Source organism: Protomyctophum bolini, assembly GCF_963924005.1.
Source record: "Protomyctophum bolini genome assembly, chromosome: 22".
Classification (NCBI taxonomy): domain Eukaryota; kingdom Metazoa; phylum Chordata; class Actinopteri; order Myctophiformes; family Myctophidae; genus Protomyctophum; species Protomyctophum bolini.
The window spans coordinates 29263952-29281081 of NC_137883.1; the positions used below are offsets into that span (position 1 = coordinate 29263952).

The 17130-nt window shown below is 52.3% G+C and overlaps 1 protein-coding gene across 4 annotated transcripts in view; it reads right to left on the bottom strand.

The window, feature by feature from the left end:
* Positions 1-3938: 3938 nt before the first annotated feature.
* apc (APC regulator of WNT signaling pathway) overlaps positions 3939-17130 on the bottom strand; it is a 45886-nt gene continuing 32694 nt past the window's right edge. For all 4 annotated transcript variants that reach the window (XM_080755415.1, XM_080755414.1, XM_080755417.1 and 1 more), the window contains 7 exons: positions 16571-16785; positions 16084-16420; positions 15182-15793; positions 14161-14544; positions 10783-13944; positions 9483-9679; positions 3939-8871 (listed from right to left, as the gene is read on the bottom strand). In XM_080755415.1, coding sequence (XP_080611541.1) covers positions 6786-8871; positions 9483-9679; positions 10783-13944; positions 14161-14544; positions 15182-15793; positions 16084-16420; positions 16571-16785 — 6993 coding nt within the window. In that variant the 3' untranslated portion in view covers positions 3939-6785. The remainder of the gene's footprint in view (positions 8872-9482; positions 9680-10782; positions 13945-14160; positions 14545-15181; positions 15794-16083; positions 16421-16570; positions 16786-17130) is intronic.

Sequence of the window (17130 nt, forward strand, 5' to 3'; positions counted from 1 at the left end):
CAAAACAACACGCAGTTACTTCCGGGTGACAGCGTGGTTCAGGTATATTCAATAAAGAATCCAGGCGCTGTCGTCCCATAATATCTTTCGCCCCCTAGTGGAGGAGGTGATAGAAGAGGTGATTAGATTAGGTTAGAGATAGGAAGCCCGGCCAATAATTACACTTTAGAAACAACTCCCCCAAAAAAACGCAACCCACCAATATTTACATGTAACTTTACAGAAAAGCAAGCCCATGTTAAAATTGAACATGCATGGTGGACCCTCTTGTACTAAACAAGTGTAATGCTTAATTGAGTTTGTGCTTGAAATGTACTGTAATTCTGCAAACTGTTCATAAATATTTCAATCAATTTCAATCAATCAATTGTTGAAAACTACACACAGTGAGTTGCTACTCACCTAAAACTAGAGTATGAAATGAGCTTTTTACAATGACCCCAACCATCAGCTCTCAGAATTTACAATGACCCCTGCTCTCAGAATTTACAATGACCACTACCAGTCCATCATCTCTCAGAACTTACAATGACCCCTACCATCAGCTCTCAGAACTTACAATGACCCTATACCATCAGCTCCCATACTTACCACACGTACCAATAAGGCTCGCTGAATACACCGGGTGGTGGCAAGAATTGTTATCTATCATATCATGTGGGCTAAAGGCAAATGCCATTTATGGCCTACTAGTGTGCAACAAGCAAGTATGCACTTATATGTTCCATGGTTGTTTTGTCTGTACAGTATGTATGTGTATAGTTTCATGTTACAAAGTGGACCACAATGGAAACAAGCTTTTTTGTGTCTAAGTCCATTTGGCGTCATTTTCTGTAATTTTCTTAAACTGCCAATAAAGTATTCTATCTATCTACACAATGGGGGTGGCTCAGGGGTAGAGCAGCCAGATTCCCAGTTCGATCCCTGTGGGCTCCCCCAGAGTTAGAGTCGAAGTGTCCTTGAGCAAAACTCTGCTGAACACCAAATTGCTCCCGTTGAGCAGGTTGGTACCTTGAATGGTTCCCTGCACCCGGCGGGTGGCAAGACAGAGAGCCAAAGAGAGAGAGCTTGAAATAGACAGATGACTAAAAACAGTTAATAGGACAGAAAGAACCTTGACTTTAAAAAGTCTGCCATGTCAGCGCTCCTCATGTCCTCGTATCACTCTCTTCTCCCTCCCTTTCCCCTAGACCAGCGGTTCCCAAACCTTTTTGGCCATGCACCCCCTGTTACCTCCCGAACTAGCTGACACACCCCCCACATGGAAATATAAATTGCATAAGCTATATAGAGACATACATTTCCTATTTATCCACATATATGAACCTGAATATGGAATATATATATGCAGGATAGGCTATATTTTGCATATACTTGCCATATTGGCATATGTCAATCGATTTAAAATAAAACCATAGCACCAGAATTAGACTTTTCATGTCACACACCCCCTCTCCGTCCCTCCCTTTCCCCTAGACTACTCTCTCTCTATCTCTCTCTGTCCCTCCCTTTCCCCTAGAAAGGGAGTGACAGAGAGAGAGTAGTCTAGGGCCTAGAGACTACTCCCTTTCCCCAGACTACTCTCTCTCTGTCCCTCAATCTCGCTCTCTCTGTCCACAATGGACTTTGTTGTATGAACATATTAAAGACAGGAAGTTTAGCCGATGTGTCTCTTTGAACCGCTGCGTATGTGAGACTGCATCTTTAAGGAAGTGTGTTCATATGCATGACGCCAGCACCATTATCTGTGTGACTGTCATTCCATCTGTTAAAGAGAGGGTGTGTGTGTGTCTGTGTGCGCCTGTGTGAGAGAGATTGCATCTGTAAATTTGTATGCATCTAAATCTGCATATCTGTAGGTGTGTGTGTGTGTGTGTGTGTGTGTGTGTGTGTGTGTGTGTGTGTACACATGTGTGAGAGAGATTGCATCTGTACATTTGTATGCATATTAATCTGCATATCTTTAGGTGTGTGTGTGTGTGTGTGTGTGTGTGTGTGTGTGTGTGCGTGTGTGTGTGTCTCTCTCTCTCTCTCTCTCTCTGTGTAGGCTACAAATCAGTTGTCAGCAGCTAAGGACCGGTGCCAGGGCACAACTTATCGTCTCCGTTAAAAATGATTGTGTTCCTTTATTCCCTTCCATCGCCACTATGCAGATCAACAGCTGCTGTGGGAGTCGCAGCAAGCAGGCTATATAGGGAACATAAAAAAACACATCCAACCAACAAAAGAGTTACGAATCCGTCAGGGCATTCCTATTAGGTTTTCTTTTCTTATCAAGGCCCATCGTGTATTCAGCTTTTGAGCCACGGACCACCTGTTGATGACATTTAGCCTCTCACGCAGAACCAAAACGGGATATTTTGTTTGGATAAGATTTTGTATTGATTTGGTACCATAGTAATATGGTACCATTCTGCTACATTCTCCAATTGTCTAGACTAGTAGACTCCTTGTAAATAGATGCTTTACAACAATTTAAAATTAAACCAAATGGACCCATAGGGTCAAAATAGTAACTAGAAAGGTCGCAATTTTGAAAAATTGCAGAGTGTGGTTGCCGCGGCGGCTTACATGTATACCCCTCCCGCTGATCTCGCCGGCCTGCTACGGTTTCGAGTCACGTCTCAGGTCGCGTGTAAGTAATTCTGAGGGGATGTGACCCCCGAAATTCATGTTTTCCCGACAGACGGTTACATATATCACGTTTGCGGCGCCCCCTGTGGATGAAAATGGAATTGCTTTCGGAACTCGGTCGAACGAACCACCCCGGACGTGCGATTCGAATTCCGGATGGATTGGACGTTCCGTTCGTGATTTATGGTGTTTTTCGTGATATAGGCCCCTCCTACTGACTTCGGACGACGGTTACGGCCGAACGATACGCACTATCTAAATTCCGAAGTCGGTTTTTTAATCGTGTGGGTCCAGAGGTCACGTGTGCCGATTTCTGTGACATTTGGACAAAATCTGTAGTGGGAAAAGCAAAAAGTGTGTTTTGGACAAAATTCAAAATGGCGGAAAATCCATCATGGCGGAAAAGGGCGTGGCCTATATGGGGAGATGCGTCATGACCCAAGGAATCCAGGGTGAAAATAATTGTGATTGTACGACCTACGGTTCAAGAGTTATGAGCCAAAAGGTAAAGTGGGATGTTATAGCGCCACCATGAGGCCGACCTAAAAAAATATATTTTTAATTAATTTTAGTGATAATTAGGAAATATCCCTGAAAGTTTTGTAACTATAGTGCTTACAGTCTCAGAGGGAAAAATACTTGAATGTGTTTTTTTGCATTTCCCCATTCATGTCAATGGGGAAATTTAATTCACTAATAAATTCATATCAAATAAAATATACAACATTTCTCTTCGCACAGTACAAGCGGTCGATTCCCGATTTTTCCAGTCAATTTGACATATGGCTCAAGTGCGTACAGTCAAAACTTCTTGTTGTTGTAGGGCGCCAAACTTTGTCTTACTCCAGGTGTGGAATAATAACGCGACCTGAGACGTGACTCGAAACCGTAGCAGGCCGGCGAGATCAGCGGGAGGGGTATACATGTAAGCCGCCGCGGCAACCACACTCTGCAATTTTTCAAAATTGCGACCTTTCTAGTTGCCTTATTGGTAAGTTCCATGTAATTACCAGGTAATTATACAGTAAATTGTTATACATACAGGGTAATTACCTAGTAGTTGTCAAGGAAAATACTTGGTAATTACTAGGTAAATTACCTAGTAATTACCGCATAACTACATAGTAGTTACTGGGTACTTACCATGTAAAATTTACTATTGCCATGTAGTTACCAGGTAATTACCTGGTAATTACCGTACCGTAAAAAGGGTTACCTATACATGTGCGTAAGGTATAAATAAATGTTTCCAAGGTAACAATGACTCAACCAACCTTTATTTAAACCAACGTTTATTAATTCAACCACCACTTTTATTTATTTGTACATTTGGTAAAACGAACTCACCATTTATTCATTTTAAAATTAGCAAACGGGAAAGAAAATAAGAGACCTTTTGTTGTTCCTTTTTTGGCAAAAAAAGAAAAAAGGAAACGAGTCAGTTCCTTTTTTTTCCTAATCTCATGCAACGGCGTGTCCAGAGTTTTTTGACTGGGGTGGCCCAAGTGAGGCACTGACTTCTGTATGCGGGGTGGAATGAAGTACGAGCACATGTGCATAAATAGACGCACGCACATAAGTGGACACATGCGCCGCATTATTACCATTATTTTGTCTCCACAACCCATTTCTACTTTAATTACTAACATTACAGTGTCTTACATTCCTGTGTTTCAAGTTTCATATGCTCTGAATCAGATTCCATAGTGCTCTGGTGTTGACGTTATAGAGTGCTCTGTTATGTTAATTTACCAACAGTCAGTCGATGCTCAACGTTGCCATTTCCATCTTTTGAAATGCATTCAAATGAACATAAAGTCATCCCATCTATACACATAATTACAACCGGTTTAACCCGTTACACATACTATATGCATGTTGAAAACTCTAGTCTATAGAGGACCAAAGAACTCACAAACATCACATTTTGCAATGTCATCCATCACCGTTATCACAAATGTTCAGACGCACATCAGACAACCTGGCTTTTTGCTCAGAGTGGTCATTGTGTGCTGCTCCAGAGCGCAACACTCATGAATTGTTCAGATTCCAGGGACGGCCCGTGCCACCTTAGGCCACCCCTTGGACACCCCACTGCTCTCATGTGCTTTGCAAATTTTAACAGTGATCGAGAGAGAGAGAGACAGACAGACGGAGAAAGAAGGTGTAACAAGTGTTTACGAAAGAAATTCAAAACTTTTATACGAGCAATAAGTTATTTTTTTTACAAGTCATTATTTTAACACTACGTTAACGTCGTTTTTTTTCCTCCTGCAATTGTTAGCTTTAGCCTAGCATAGCGTGCGCTCATACGACTTTCATGTCTACCATATGAATACTCTCAAGATATAAAAAAACACCTCAAATTCTGCCCCTCCTCCGCAAAATGGCGGTAACCACTAGTTTTTAAGAAAAAGGTTAGAGGTCGGGGGATTTCACCTCAATTCAGAACAATTTAGGCCCTGAAATGAGACCCCATATTTATACGTAGGATAATTATTTGTCTCAGGTGGTTACTGCTCTTTGGCCTTGACGAGGGGGTGGTGGTGGGTTAGCTACTATTCCTACTGTTACTGTTGAACTCTGGGTAAATTACAGAACAGGGTGTTATTAAGCTGAAAACATTCTTGACAGACGTTAGACAAATTTTGGCTTCATTAAAATATTTCAGACAAGACAGTAAAGTGACTGAAAAACAAGGCAGCGGATACGATCGGTCATTTTTAGGGGGAAGGATTTCATTCAGCGGACGTCCCGATGTCATCGACAAGCGATGACAGTCTTGTGAGATGTGCTACTCAAGTGGGATCTAAGCTAGCAAGTACATGGATTTTAGGATTGTTCCAATAACGCTATGAATTAATCCTAAAGAAAACGGAAACGCCAGAAATAAATTAATGTCGGAATATTGGCAAAAGCTAAATCCTTCCCTGTCATGCGGCATAATATTTCTATTTATTTACACAAGTCATTAAGAGACTGAGCTAGCTGGCCCGTGTCCATGACGCATGTTCCCTAAAAAAAATATATATAGAAAAAAGAAAACAAAGAAATTACATTGGCCAAACTTTTTTTTCCTTCTTCTTACGAAGAAAAATAAGTGGAGAAAGACAGTGAGAGACTGCTGTTGGGGGGGTCACACACACACACACACACACACACACACACACACACACACACACACACACACACACACACACACACACACACACGCACGTTGCAGAAAGTGAGTTCAGAGAGGGAGCGAAAAACGAAAAAGAAGGGCATATGGAGGGGGAACAAAAGAGGACTGTGGGAGTTGTGGTTTTTTAAATAAGTAATGTCTGTACAGCAAACGATTCCCATGTACGGGTCAGCATAAATATCGCTTGCTTTTTATTTTCTTTCTTTTTTACATACATGAGGAACTCCTCTCCTGTCCGAGAGTTTCTACCTCACCCCAAATCCATTCGGCCGTCCCACAGCAGTGATTGGCTGTTGTATTAATATTTACAAACTGTTCCGTCTTCCAGGGAGGGGTCTGATACACCGCCGATTTAAGTAACGGGAAACCATTTTCAAAATAAGCACAATGGGAGGTCCGCCATGTTTGATGATAGTTATTAACCGATGATATTCCATCTTGTTTTATTTGAAAATGTATAATACTACATGAAAATAAAACGGGGAGGAGTGCGATGACAGGCTGTTCGGGAACGCCCTCTGGCAGACGGAGAGTTAAGAACAACTTAAATAAATAATGGAATACTCTCACTGCAAACTTTACCCTCTTCTACAAACAGTGTTGATTTTGACGACAAATGTCATAGTCTTGACAATTTTTTTCCTTCGTTTTAGTCATTTTAGTCATCTGAAAAGTTTTTGTTTTAGTCAACTAAATATCATAAGATTATAGTCGACTAAATCTACAGTTAGTTTAGTCAACTAAAATGTAATGGCTGATTATACACTTGGTTGCATGCTGGAAATAGCTAAAAGCCGTTGTGAGAGAGTTGTAAGAGATCTGGAATTTTCACCTGAGCGCATACAAACATAAAGTGACTTGTATTTTAGTTCTCCACTAGTCTACTAACATTTTTCGTCCGAGTTTTAGTCGAGGAAATCAACACTGTCTCCAAACCCGTTCTCCTCTCTCCCCCTACATTGTGACGTCAAACCGACGTCACAATGTAAGAGCCGCTCTCGCCACCTGCCACGCTCTCCGCTCCGCTGCCCCCCCCTCCCCCCTTGTCTCCTCCGCTACCGGCCTTCTCGCTGCCCGCGTCTCGCTTCTTGCCGCCGCCCGCGTTGATAGGCGTGGGGATCTGCGAGGGCCGACCGGCGACGCTCTGTGGACCGGCGTCGCTTCCCGTGGCGGCCGCTCCCCTCCGGGGGCTCGGCGTGTAATTGAACGGGCTCACCCGGGCGGCCAGGAGCGCTTGGCTGGCGCCTCCGGAAGAGGAGGAGGAGGCGGCGGAGGAGGTTGGAGCGGCGAACGGGTTGGAGCGCTGCTGCTGCTGCTGCTGGACCTGTTGCGGCGGCTGCGGGTCCGAGACGATGCAGGGGTTGCTCCGCGCCAGCCGGCGCCGCTCCGACAGCACGTGATTGAGGTTGGTCTCAGAGAAGGACGACGAGACGCCGTCGATGACCGGAGGGGCGTTGCCCGTCGTCACCGCCGGGGTGGAGCGCGGCTTGTTGACGGGGCAGTCTTCGATGCGGACCCACACGTCCTCCCGGTTGTACGAGGACGAGGACGTGTCCATGGGCGAGGTGGCGGCGTGGCCGTTCCGCGTCGTCGTCTTCCGTCGCCACGTGCCCTTGCGCTGCTTCTTGCGCTCCTCCTCCTCCTCGCTCCGCACCCCGCGCTCACTCGACTCGCTGGACGCCGACAGGATGGACGAGGCGCTGCCGGCGCGCTTCCACGTGCCCACGCGGGGCAGCGAGGACGTTGTGGAGGAGGAAGGGTTGTTGGTGCCGCCACCACCTCCTCCTCTGCCTCTCCCCTCCCTCTTCCAGGTTCCCGCCAGGGGCCTCGGTCGGGGGGAGGGGCTCTCCGAATGCGAGCGGTTGGGATCGCCACCGCCACCACCTTCTCCTCCACCTCCTCTCCTAGCGCCGCTGCTTCCTCCCGATTTCTCCTGGTTGGACGTGGACGAGGGCTTGGTCCCGCCGGGGAGGAGCGGCGGCTGCTGATTATTGGACGAGGGGACGGGGGACATGTCGGGGAGGGAGGGGCTTGAGGAGAGCGACTCGACGGAGGCAGACTCCTCCAGCTTGCGCTTCAGCGTGGGACTGGGCGCCTCCTTGATGAAGGTCGACTGGCGCACCAGGCCGGGGGGCTTGCTGTCCGAGCGCTCCGAAGAAGTGGCCGAGCCAGCGGCGGAAGATGAGGTCTTCCTGGACCCTCCCCCTCCTCCCCCCAGGGCCTTGGACGTGGACTCGCTGCGCGGGATCCCGCTGCAGGAGGCGGTGCTGCCGATGGAGGGGGAGGAGGTCTGGCGGGCGGGGGAGGGGTGGTGGGTGGAGGAGGAGGAGGAGATGCGGCCGGAGGACAGGGACTTGGTGGAGGAGGCAGAGCTCCCGCCCCCTCCTCCCGGGGAAGCGGTGCGAGGGAGCTGAGTGGAGGAGAGCTTGGAGGCCGGGGTGGAGGCGGGGGGCGGGGCGAGGAGGCTCTGGTTCCGCCCAGGGGAAGCGGAGGAGGAGGAAGGTCGGAGGCTGGTTTTGCCGCCAGCGGGCCCCGTAGGCCCGGGCATGGGCTTCACGGCTCTCAGGGCGTTCTGATTGGCCGAGGGGGAGCCGGCGGGAGGTGCTTGCTTGACGGGAAGCTTCTTCTGAACGGGAGAGGTGCTGGGGGAGGAGCTCCGGCCGGCTCCGCCGGGGAGGTGAGCGTTGCTCCGGCCCCGGGGCCCCAGCAGGGGAGGGGCCGTCGTGGGCACGGATTCCCGGGGCCGCCCGGTGATCAGGCTCCGGTAGACCTTCTTCCCTCCTTTCACGGCGGCGGCACTATCTTTCTCTTCGACCCGCCGGGCTTCCAGGGAGCTCCGCTCGCCCGGTTTCAGGATGCGGGGGCCTCCCACCGATCCGGGAGCTCCCGGAACGCCGACCGTCACGCCCGCGTTCCCTGCTTTAGAAGGAGCTGGAGGCGGTGCCGCGGTTAGAGAGGAGGGGGGCGGCGGCGGGAGCTTGGAGGTTTCCTGGGCAGCGTTGTTGTTGCCGCTGGACGAGGAGGGGAGGTGAAAGGGAGAGCCGATGGAGGACCTGAGGTAGGGGTGGGCGAAATGGAAAAATATAATATCACCATATGTTACCACGATTCATGATATTCTTTCACGCAGTATCACGATTAGTGGTAGTAGCGATGCCGTCATGGACGATAATTCATCGATGCACTGCAGCGTCGTACCGGACCGTTTAGTGACACACACAGCGCTCGCACACGCTTTAGCTTTCAACAACCAAAACAGAACGAGTTACCAACGTGGAGGGGAAGAGAAAAAAAGATGACAGAAAGGGAACATTTTGGATTGTATGAGGTTGAGGGGACACGAGAACTCGATAAAACTCACACCATCGACCGTCTGTGAAATGTGGCCCGAGATGGGACGATGTAGCGTGGCTCCAAAGTGTGTAACATGGCCCGGAATCCGTCGCTCTCCACGACCGAATATGAACGTAAATCCTTTGCAATAAAAGGTCCCCACCACCCCTAACCTGAGGCAGAGTTAATCTTGTTAACATCAAACATCAAAGGAGTTGCATGGCGACCCTTTGATGTGGTTTTGTTCTTTAGACTAAACTAAGACTAAACCAATTCAGAAGACTAAATAGGACTAAGACTAAATAAAAATAGTCTGAAAGAAAACACTGACCTGAGTGAGAGCACCGAGTCCGAGTCCTCGTCGGAGGAGGAGACGGAGTCGGTGAAGGAGCGGTGAGACGTGCGCCTGTGGCTCCCCACGGTGGCCGTGGCGGCCTGGTGCAGGCTGCACACCACAGAGTTGGCTCCCTCCTGGATGGCCTTCCAGTCCAACGCCTCCTCATCGTCCTGGAGATGCACCACGTACGCCTGGCACGGTTCACAACGTTACACACATTAACACTTTCCCTCTCTAACACCAGTTCATTGACTGTAGAACAGCTTCCCTCCCGATAATGCTACACAAGTTATGTTTTTATTGTTTAATCCGCATTTTTTTATACGTTTTTAAGTCATACTGAGTTTCCATCGGACAGAGTTGGTAGGTGACGTGTTTTGATGACGTCATCGCAAAAAAAAAGCTTGAAAAAAAAAAAGCATGCTAAGGATTCTGGGAAATTGAGGCCCAATGCATTACAATGGCGGCAGTGCCACGCAGCGCACGGTCTGTTGTTGTGATCGCTACTTTGGAATATTTCTCAACACTACGACAATCGATTACACCGCTTCAAAGCGGATTTTCATGACAAGCAACAATCAAGTCGGCGCAGTGGCTCTTCTAAGGTTAGTGAAAACTATGGGAGATCTGGAACACGGTTGTTTAATCACCGCAGGGAAACGGTTAAAGGGATCGTGACATAAAAACAAGTTTCTTCATTTTTTAGGTTTTCTGAGCTCAATTGCACCCAAAAAAACTGAACATTGGACATTCAGTATATTTTCTGTGGTCTGGGGTTTTCTGAATAATTAGGATCAAACACGTTCTCTGATTTTCCTGTGGACTGAAAAATAATGTTAAAAATAAAGGTTAAAGTGGTTAAAAGCTATAAGGCGACACAGGTATAGATGGTTAAGTTGACCATTAATTGTCACACAAATAATTGTGACTGAAGATTATGAATTGTGTTTTTTGTTTTGTTTTTGTTTTTGCATTGAACTCTGGAACGTTACTTTGTATTTCTGTTTGCCCTTTAGGGCTTCGTAATCACAAATTGCACAGGGGCAGATATGACAAAGAGCGTATAAAGAAATCACTGACACATTTAATAGCTTTTAATTGTTTTTCGTTACAAAAATGTACAATAGCGGAAACAGTTGATCTATAATCTTACGAAGTGATATTTTTGATTATAATTTTTTTAAATGCATGGTTATTTCTCAACATGGAAACGATTGACGACTATGCAAAAATGATTGCAATTATCTCAAATAATTGCTATTGGGCGATTATGTACTAACTGTGACGGGCCTACCTCCAGGTGCTCCTGGGTCTCCCGAGGCCCTTCTTCCTCTGCCCGTGTCTCCTCCTCCTCCCCTTCCGTCGCCTCCTCCTCCTCCTCGTCCTCTGCCCGGACCTCCTCCTGCTGCTCCTCTGCCTCCCTATCGTCCGGCGGCGTCCCGGCGTCCCGGAGTGCTCGCTTGTCCTCCTTCTCCGCCTCCTGCTCCTCCTTACTTCCAGGAGCGGCGCCCCGCGGCAGCGCCCCGTCTCCCGCGAGAGGAAGAGGCGGCGTGGTTCGCTTGGGCGGCGGCGGCGGCACCTTGGCGGAATTGGCCGCCGTCTTCTTCTTCTTCTTGGGCATGGCCGAGGAGATGCACTCCTGCAGCAGGTCGTCCTCCGAGTCCACGACGCTCAGCGACGACAGCGACGAGTTGCGCGAGAAGCAGACGGGCGTGTCCTCCACGTTGAACGCCCGCGGGGCATACGCCGAGGAGGAGGTGGGAGGAGCAGGAGGAGATGAGGAGGCCGGGGGCGGGGCCTGGCTGTCGGGAGGAGGAAGGGCGGAGGGAGAAGGAGGCGACAGAGGAGAGGAGTCCGCTCTGTCCACCTCCTTCGCCGCTGGCCCACGTGACCCGGGAGACGACTCCCTGTTGTTGTTCTCCTGGTCCACGTCACTCAGCTGACAAGAGGGGGAGTAGAAGTGGGGCCCGTCCGTGCCCGCCTCCTCCCTGCTCGGCTGCTGCTGGGGGCGGGCGTCCGCTTTCGAGACCTGCGTGATGAAGGGAGGGTCCGCCCGCCTGTCCTCACGCTCCTCCCTCTCCCGCGGCGCCCTGCCCTCGTCCTCCTCGTCCTCGTCAAAGTCCAGCGAGCTCAGCGAGTCGTTGCGTGAGAAGCAGCAGGGCGTGCCCTCCACCGGCGTGTAGCGGTGCGGGGAGTCCAGGGAGAAGCCGGCGGCCGTCGGGTTCCGCTTGGCCCCGCCCCCCGGAGGGGGAGGAGGAAGCGTGGAGGAGGAGGGAGGAGGGAGGGACGGATGCGGGTGGGTCGGCGGGGAAAGGTCGCGGCGGGGCCGGGTCATGGGCTTGACCGGCGAGGTGGGCTTGCCTCGCCGCCGGTCCTCCTCCCGCACTTCTGGCCGGTGGAAGGGCGGGTGGTGGTGGTGGTGGTGGAGGTGGTGGGGGAGCGAGGGGGTGGGCTGACCCCTCGGGAGGTTGTGGGCGGCGGCAGGAGGAGGGCGGCCCTTCGGCATGGCGGCACTGATGCACTCTGCCAGGATGTCATCGTGGCCGGCCGCCTCGCTGTCCGGGCGGGGCCGGCGGGGGTGGTGGTGCGCCGCGGGGCCCAGCGAGGGCCGCTCCTCCTCCGTCCCCTCGGCCACGGCGTGCATCCGCTCGTTGGGCGGCGACTCGATGGTGAGGTCGCTGAGCGACGAGGCAGCCGTGGAGAAGTTGAGTGGAGTGTCCTCGACGCAGTACACGCGGGGAAGCTCCTCTCCTGAAACCGCCGCCATGGAGGTGGAGGAGGGAGGAGCGGGTCCGCCGCCCCGCGAGGAGGGGTGGAGCTTGTATACAGGGAGCTGGCTGGGCGGAGGAGGAAGCTTGCGGGTGGAGGCGGCGGCGGAGGAGTTGTTGGCGGGAGGGGGTTTCTTTGGCTTCCGCGAGGAGCGCGTGGGCATGGCCGAGTTGATGCACGCCTCCAGGATCTCGATGTCGTCGCCGTCCGAATCGTCCAGGAGGTGATCGGGCTCCTGGAGGAGAGGGGCAGGAGGAGGAGGAGGCTGGGGCGGTGGTGGCTGGGGCGGAGCCTGCTTCATCTCCTGGACACGGAGGGGAGGAGGAGGAGGAGCTGTTGACGCCTCGCGGACCTGCTGCGGCGTCCGGAGGCCCCCCGGGTCGCGGCGGATGAACGGCTCGTCAAGGCTGAGCGCGCTTAGGCTGGAGCAGCGCGACAGGAAGCCGTCAGGCGTGCTCTCCGTGGCAAAGTGGAGCAGCGCGTCTCCACCCACACCTCCTCCCCGCCCCTCTTCCTCCTGGAGATGGAGCAGACGGGGCCCGCCGCCGCCGACCGACGGGAGCAACTCCCGGTCTGCCCGCTCGCCGCCTCCAGCCGGCTTCTTGTTGCTCGGCCTCGGCATGCCTTTGTGGCACACCGGGAGGTGGTCGCGGTAGCCCTCGGGGCCGCGGTCAGAGGGATGCGACTGACCGACCGGGGCCCCCGTGGGCGGGGAGGCGGGCTGCGGAGGAGGCGTCTTGGAGCGGCTGGGGGGCATGGTGTGCCCGGGGCTGTCGGGGAGGTCGCTGGGGCTGATGAGGCCGCTGCAGCAGCCTCCGCCCGCTCCGTCTTCCCCATCGCCGCTCGACGGGATCGAGCTGGCGATGGAGTGCGTCCCAAAGCTCTCCAGCGAGCTGACGGAGGTGCAGCGGCTGAACATGAGCGGCGTCTCGTGCTCGTGTGCGGAAGGTGCCAGAGGTGTAGGAGGCTGGGAAGACGCAGGGGGGCCGCCGGATGTGGCCGACAACGGATGAGGCGGGGTCTGGGAGCCAGGGCTGGTCTTGTGGGGAAGGACCAAGTGCGGGTGGCCAGAGCCGGGAGGAGCGTGATGGTGATGGTGGCGAGCCTTCATCCTGCCGTGCTCCTTGGAGGAGGAGGAGGCGGGGCAGGGTGTTGCGTTGGCGGACCCGTCCTTCGGAGCCAGGGGACGGACGGTCGGCTCCTCGCCGTCCTCATCTTCCTGCGAGGACAGCGACGACAGACTCGAGCCGCGGGAGAAACAGATGGGCGTGTCCTCCACGCAGTACGTCTGGAGGGTCTCATGGTTGGCTGCCGCTGGCCTGCCGGTCCCGCCCCCCTGGCCGCCGGGAAGAGGAGGAGGCTGTTTGGGCCTCCTGGCCGAGCTCTTTATGGAGGCCTCTTCCTTGGAGGTCACGGTGGCGGCGCCTGCCGCCGGAGGAGGCGGCGGATGCTTTCCGCCACGGAGGAACAGCTGGGGCTTCTGGGAAGGCACGGTGTGACCGTGGTCGTCGCTGTACTTCAGGCTGTAGTCGATGGGCTGTGGGTTGTTTGCGTCTCGGCCCTCCTGGCGCTCCTCGTCGTAGCGCTCGCTGTAGTTGATGGGCTTGTCGTCGTCATCGTCGTCGAAGGAGGAGGCGGTCAGGGTCTGCGGCGAGGTCTTTTTGGGGTCCGAGGACCTGAAGGGGGCCTGGACGTATAGGGGTGAAACGTGTCACTGATTAATGATAATCTATGGAATTAAATTCTGCTCGTGACTTTATTATCTTATTTCAACATGACTGTATGGTCTTAACTCTCGCATACGTCAATGTAACAGAGTAAAGGAACAAGAGATTAACGGAAACAGATTACTGAAACAACAGATTAATAGCATCACGATAGAAAGAAAAGTATCGTTAAGAACCTGGAGGTGGTACTTCCTCTTGAGCAGCACTTTCTCCTCGCCCTCGTTGGCCACTGTCGGCCCGTTGGCGCCGTTGTCCTGGTAGAGGGCGGTGGGGCGGTACCCGGGGCTGCCCGGCGCCCTCCCCCCAGCAGGCGGTGCTGTCGCCCAGCGGTCGGCGGGGTGGTCCATGGTCGGGCTCTGGCGCCCGGAGTTCAGCTGCTCGTCCGAGTACTTGAGGCTGTAGTTGATGGGCGTGTCCAGCTCCGCCCCCTCGCCCGCCTCCATGTCGTGATTGGCACTGTGGATCTTGTGCGCCAGGTCGGCCGGGTACTTCCGGTAGGACGCCGCACAGCGGACGCCGCTCGAGGCGTTGGAGCCGGAAGACGCCGAGACCTCGTCGTCCTGGAATTAAGTAGACGGTGATAAAGGAGGAAATGTGGGAAAACACGGTCATATATGGGAGTTAATGGGACTATGTATTATACTTCTACTACTGCTAATACTCTACTGCACTTTCCCATACAGTGGGCTGGGCCCCATTTGTGGGTCACGGACCAATAATTATTGGTTACGGCTCGAGTAAAAATCCCATTTATTTGAAGAAAAAAAATAATATTATATGATTAAATATATATATACACCGGTAGCTATATTCTAATACTTTTATAAATTTCAAAACAAATAAACAATAATAATTGGGTAAACGTCTAATCTCTCTTTTGGGTTAGGGTTAGGCTGAAAAGTCCACTGTACTGAATGTGTTTTATTGTCACTTCCATAATAATACATACTTAGCATACATGGGAGCAAAATAGCGCTCTCCGTAACTCCTGGTGCTTGTCACATTAAAAACAGACAAAAAGAAAGCATTAGTTCTACTGCTTCTAGAACAATTAGTACAACTATTATCACTAGTACTCCCATTAGTATACTAGTACTACTACTTAGTATTACTTCCACAATTAGCACTTCTACTACTAGCATTAGTGCTACTAGTATTGCTATTCATACAGCTAGTCCTACCCATAACTCGACCTACCTTGTGCGGCAGGTCTGGGGGGTACTTCCTGTAGCCATGGCGACTCCCCGACGTGGAACCTGCGTCATCGTCCTCAGAGTAGTTGGAGTCGGCCGCCGCCGCCCGCTCCCGCCGGCCATAGCCGTCGGCACTTGTGACGCTGTTGAGGCTGTCGCTGGAAGCGCGGGCATACGCAGAGGTCACGGCGACCGGTGCAGGAGGTGGTCTGGTCTGGTCCGGCGGAGCGCCGCTCCGCTTGGCGTCCGGGTCCATGTGGAACGGCCCCGCGCCTCGTCGCTCTCCTCCGCTCCCCGCTCGCCGTTCCCTCTCCACTCCTCCTCCCCGTCCTCCCCTTCGGTCTCTCTCTGCGACTCCCGCTCGGGAGGAAGGACTCGACAGGACAGGGGTGTTGACATACGGCGAGCGTCCCCCGCCGGGGCCATTCGGGCTCCCCGTCACCGCCTCGTAATCCCCGTAGCCCCCCGTTCCAGCGCCGCCGCCGCCTCCTCCGCCTGTGCCGGGCTTGGCGGTCCGCCCGCCCGCCTTGCCCCGGTGCATCTTGGGGCTCAGGTTGTCGATGTTGTCGAAGGTCTCGGAGAGGTCCTGGGCGTCCAGCTCCTCAATGAGAGCTTTCTGTTGGGGAGGAACGGAGTGAGGGACATTTGGAGAGAGAGAGGGAGAGGAAATGGAAAGGATGGAAATTAGGGATGTTCGATAATATATTGGCTTTTTTGGTCGATATCCACATTTCCAATATTGTCCAACTCTTGATTTTTTATCGTGATTTTTAAAGTTTGAGAACCACTGATCTACAACAACAAGTTTTTCAGAAAACAGTTTTTAGACAGGATTTAGAAGACATTTGTATTCTCCGCCTCAGGTTAATAGGCGCTTATGGATGAGGATTGTTCGTTCTCAGTCACCTGCTTCCTGGCATGCAGCGACGGCTGCGGCGCCCCGCCAGCGCCGCCGGCGCCCGGCGGCGACATCACCACGTTGGCGTCCTTGTACTTGGGCGGCCGGTTGGCGAGGAGGTTCCTGAGCGCCGCCGCGCTGCCCATGGCGATCATGCGGTGCTTGGAGTGGACGAGGTTGCGGAGCGCCGAGACGGCACCGGCGTCCCAGAGCGCCTCCTGGTCGCGGGCGCAGCGCGCAGACAGGTTCCACAGGGCGCCGCAGGCGTTGGACACGATGGTGAGGCTGTGGGAGCGCAGGTGGCGCAGCAGCACGTGAAGGCAGTCGTGGTCGCGGAGGATCTGGCTGCATGGAATAAAGCAAAAATAAAATCTCAAGACTGGGAAATGTAATGATGTTTTAGGGCCGACCAGCTGAAGAAATCATGATATTTCTGAAAGCATGTGAATACTTTTTCTCCACCACTGGTCGTAAAACTATAATGGCATTTATTACCGGTAGTCCTCATTGGTCGCTATGAGACTGGAGACGTTTCGCAGGATTCCGCCTCCGCTCTCCACGACGGCCAGCGTGTTGCTATGGCTACGATGAGAGAGGGCGGCGACCAGGAAGGCCAACGCTCCGAGGACCCGGCAGATCTCCGCTTTGTTCTCGGTGCAGTGAGCCGACAGGTTCCACAGGGCCGAGAGGACGGACTTCAGGGTGGACTCCTGTGGCGATGGGACGGAGAGGAAGAGAAAAGGATAAGAGAGGAGGGAAAGAGGGAGATTTCATAGTAAATTCTTTATTTTTATACATGTATAGTTACTATATTATTCCCAACAGTATTGTATATACTGGAATACTAAATGACAATGAAGGTACTGTAAATCTATTTTAGGAATCTATTTTATTGAACAGGGATTTAAACCACGCCAAGGGTGTTTTAAATACTGGCAGACATGGGTATGTATGTTGTACACTAGGGATGTATGTGCATGCTACCACACTTTGCAGTGGTAGCAGTGTTGAGAGAGGGTGGCAAATTTGGATTTTAGTTTTAGTCAGTCTCTTGA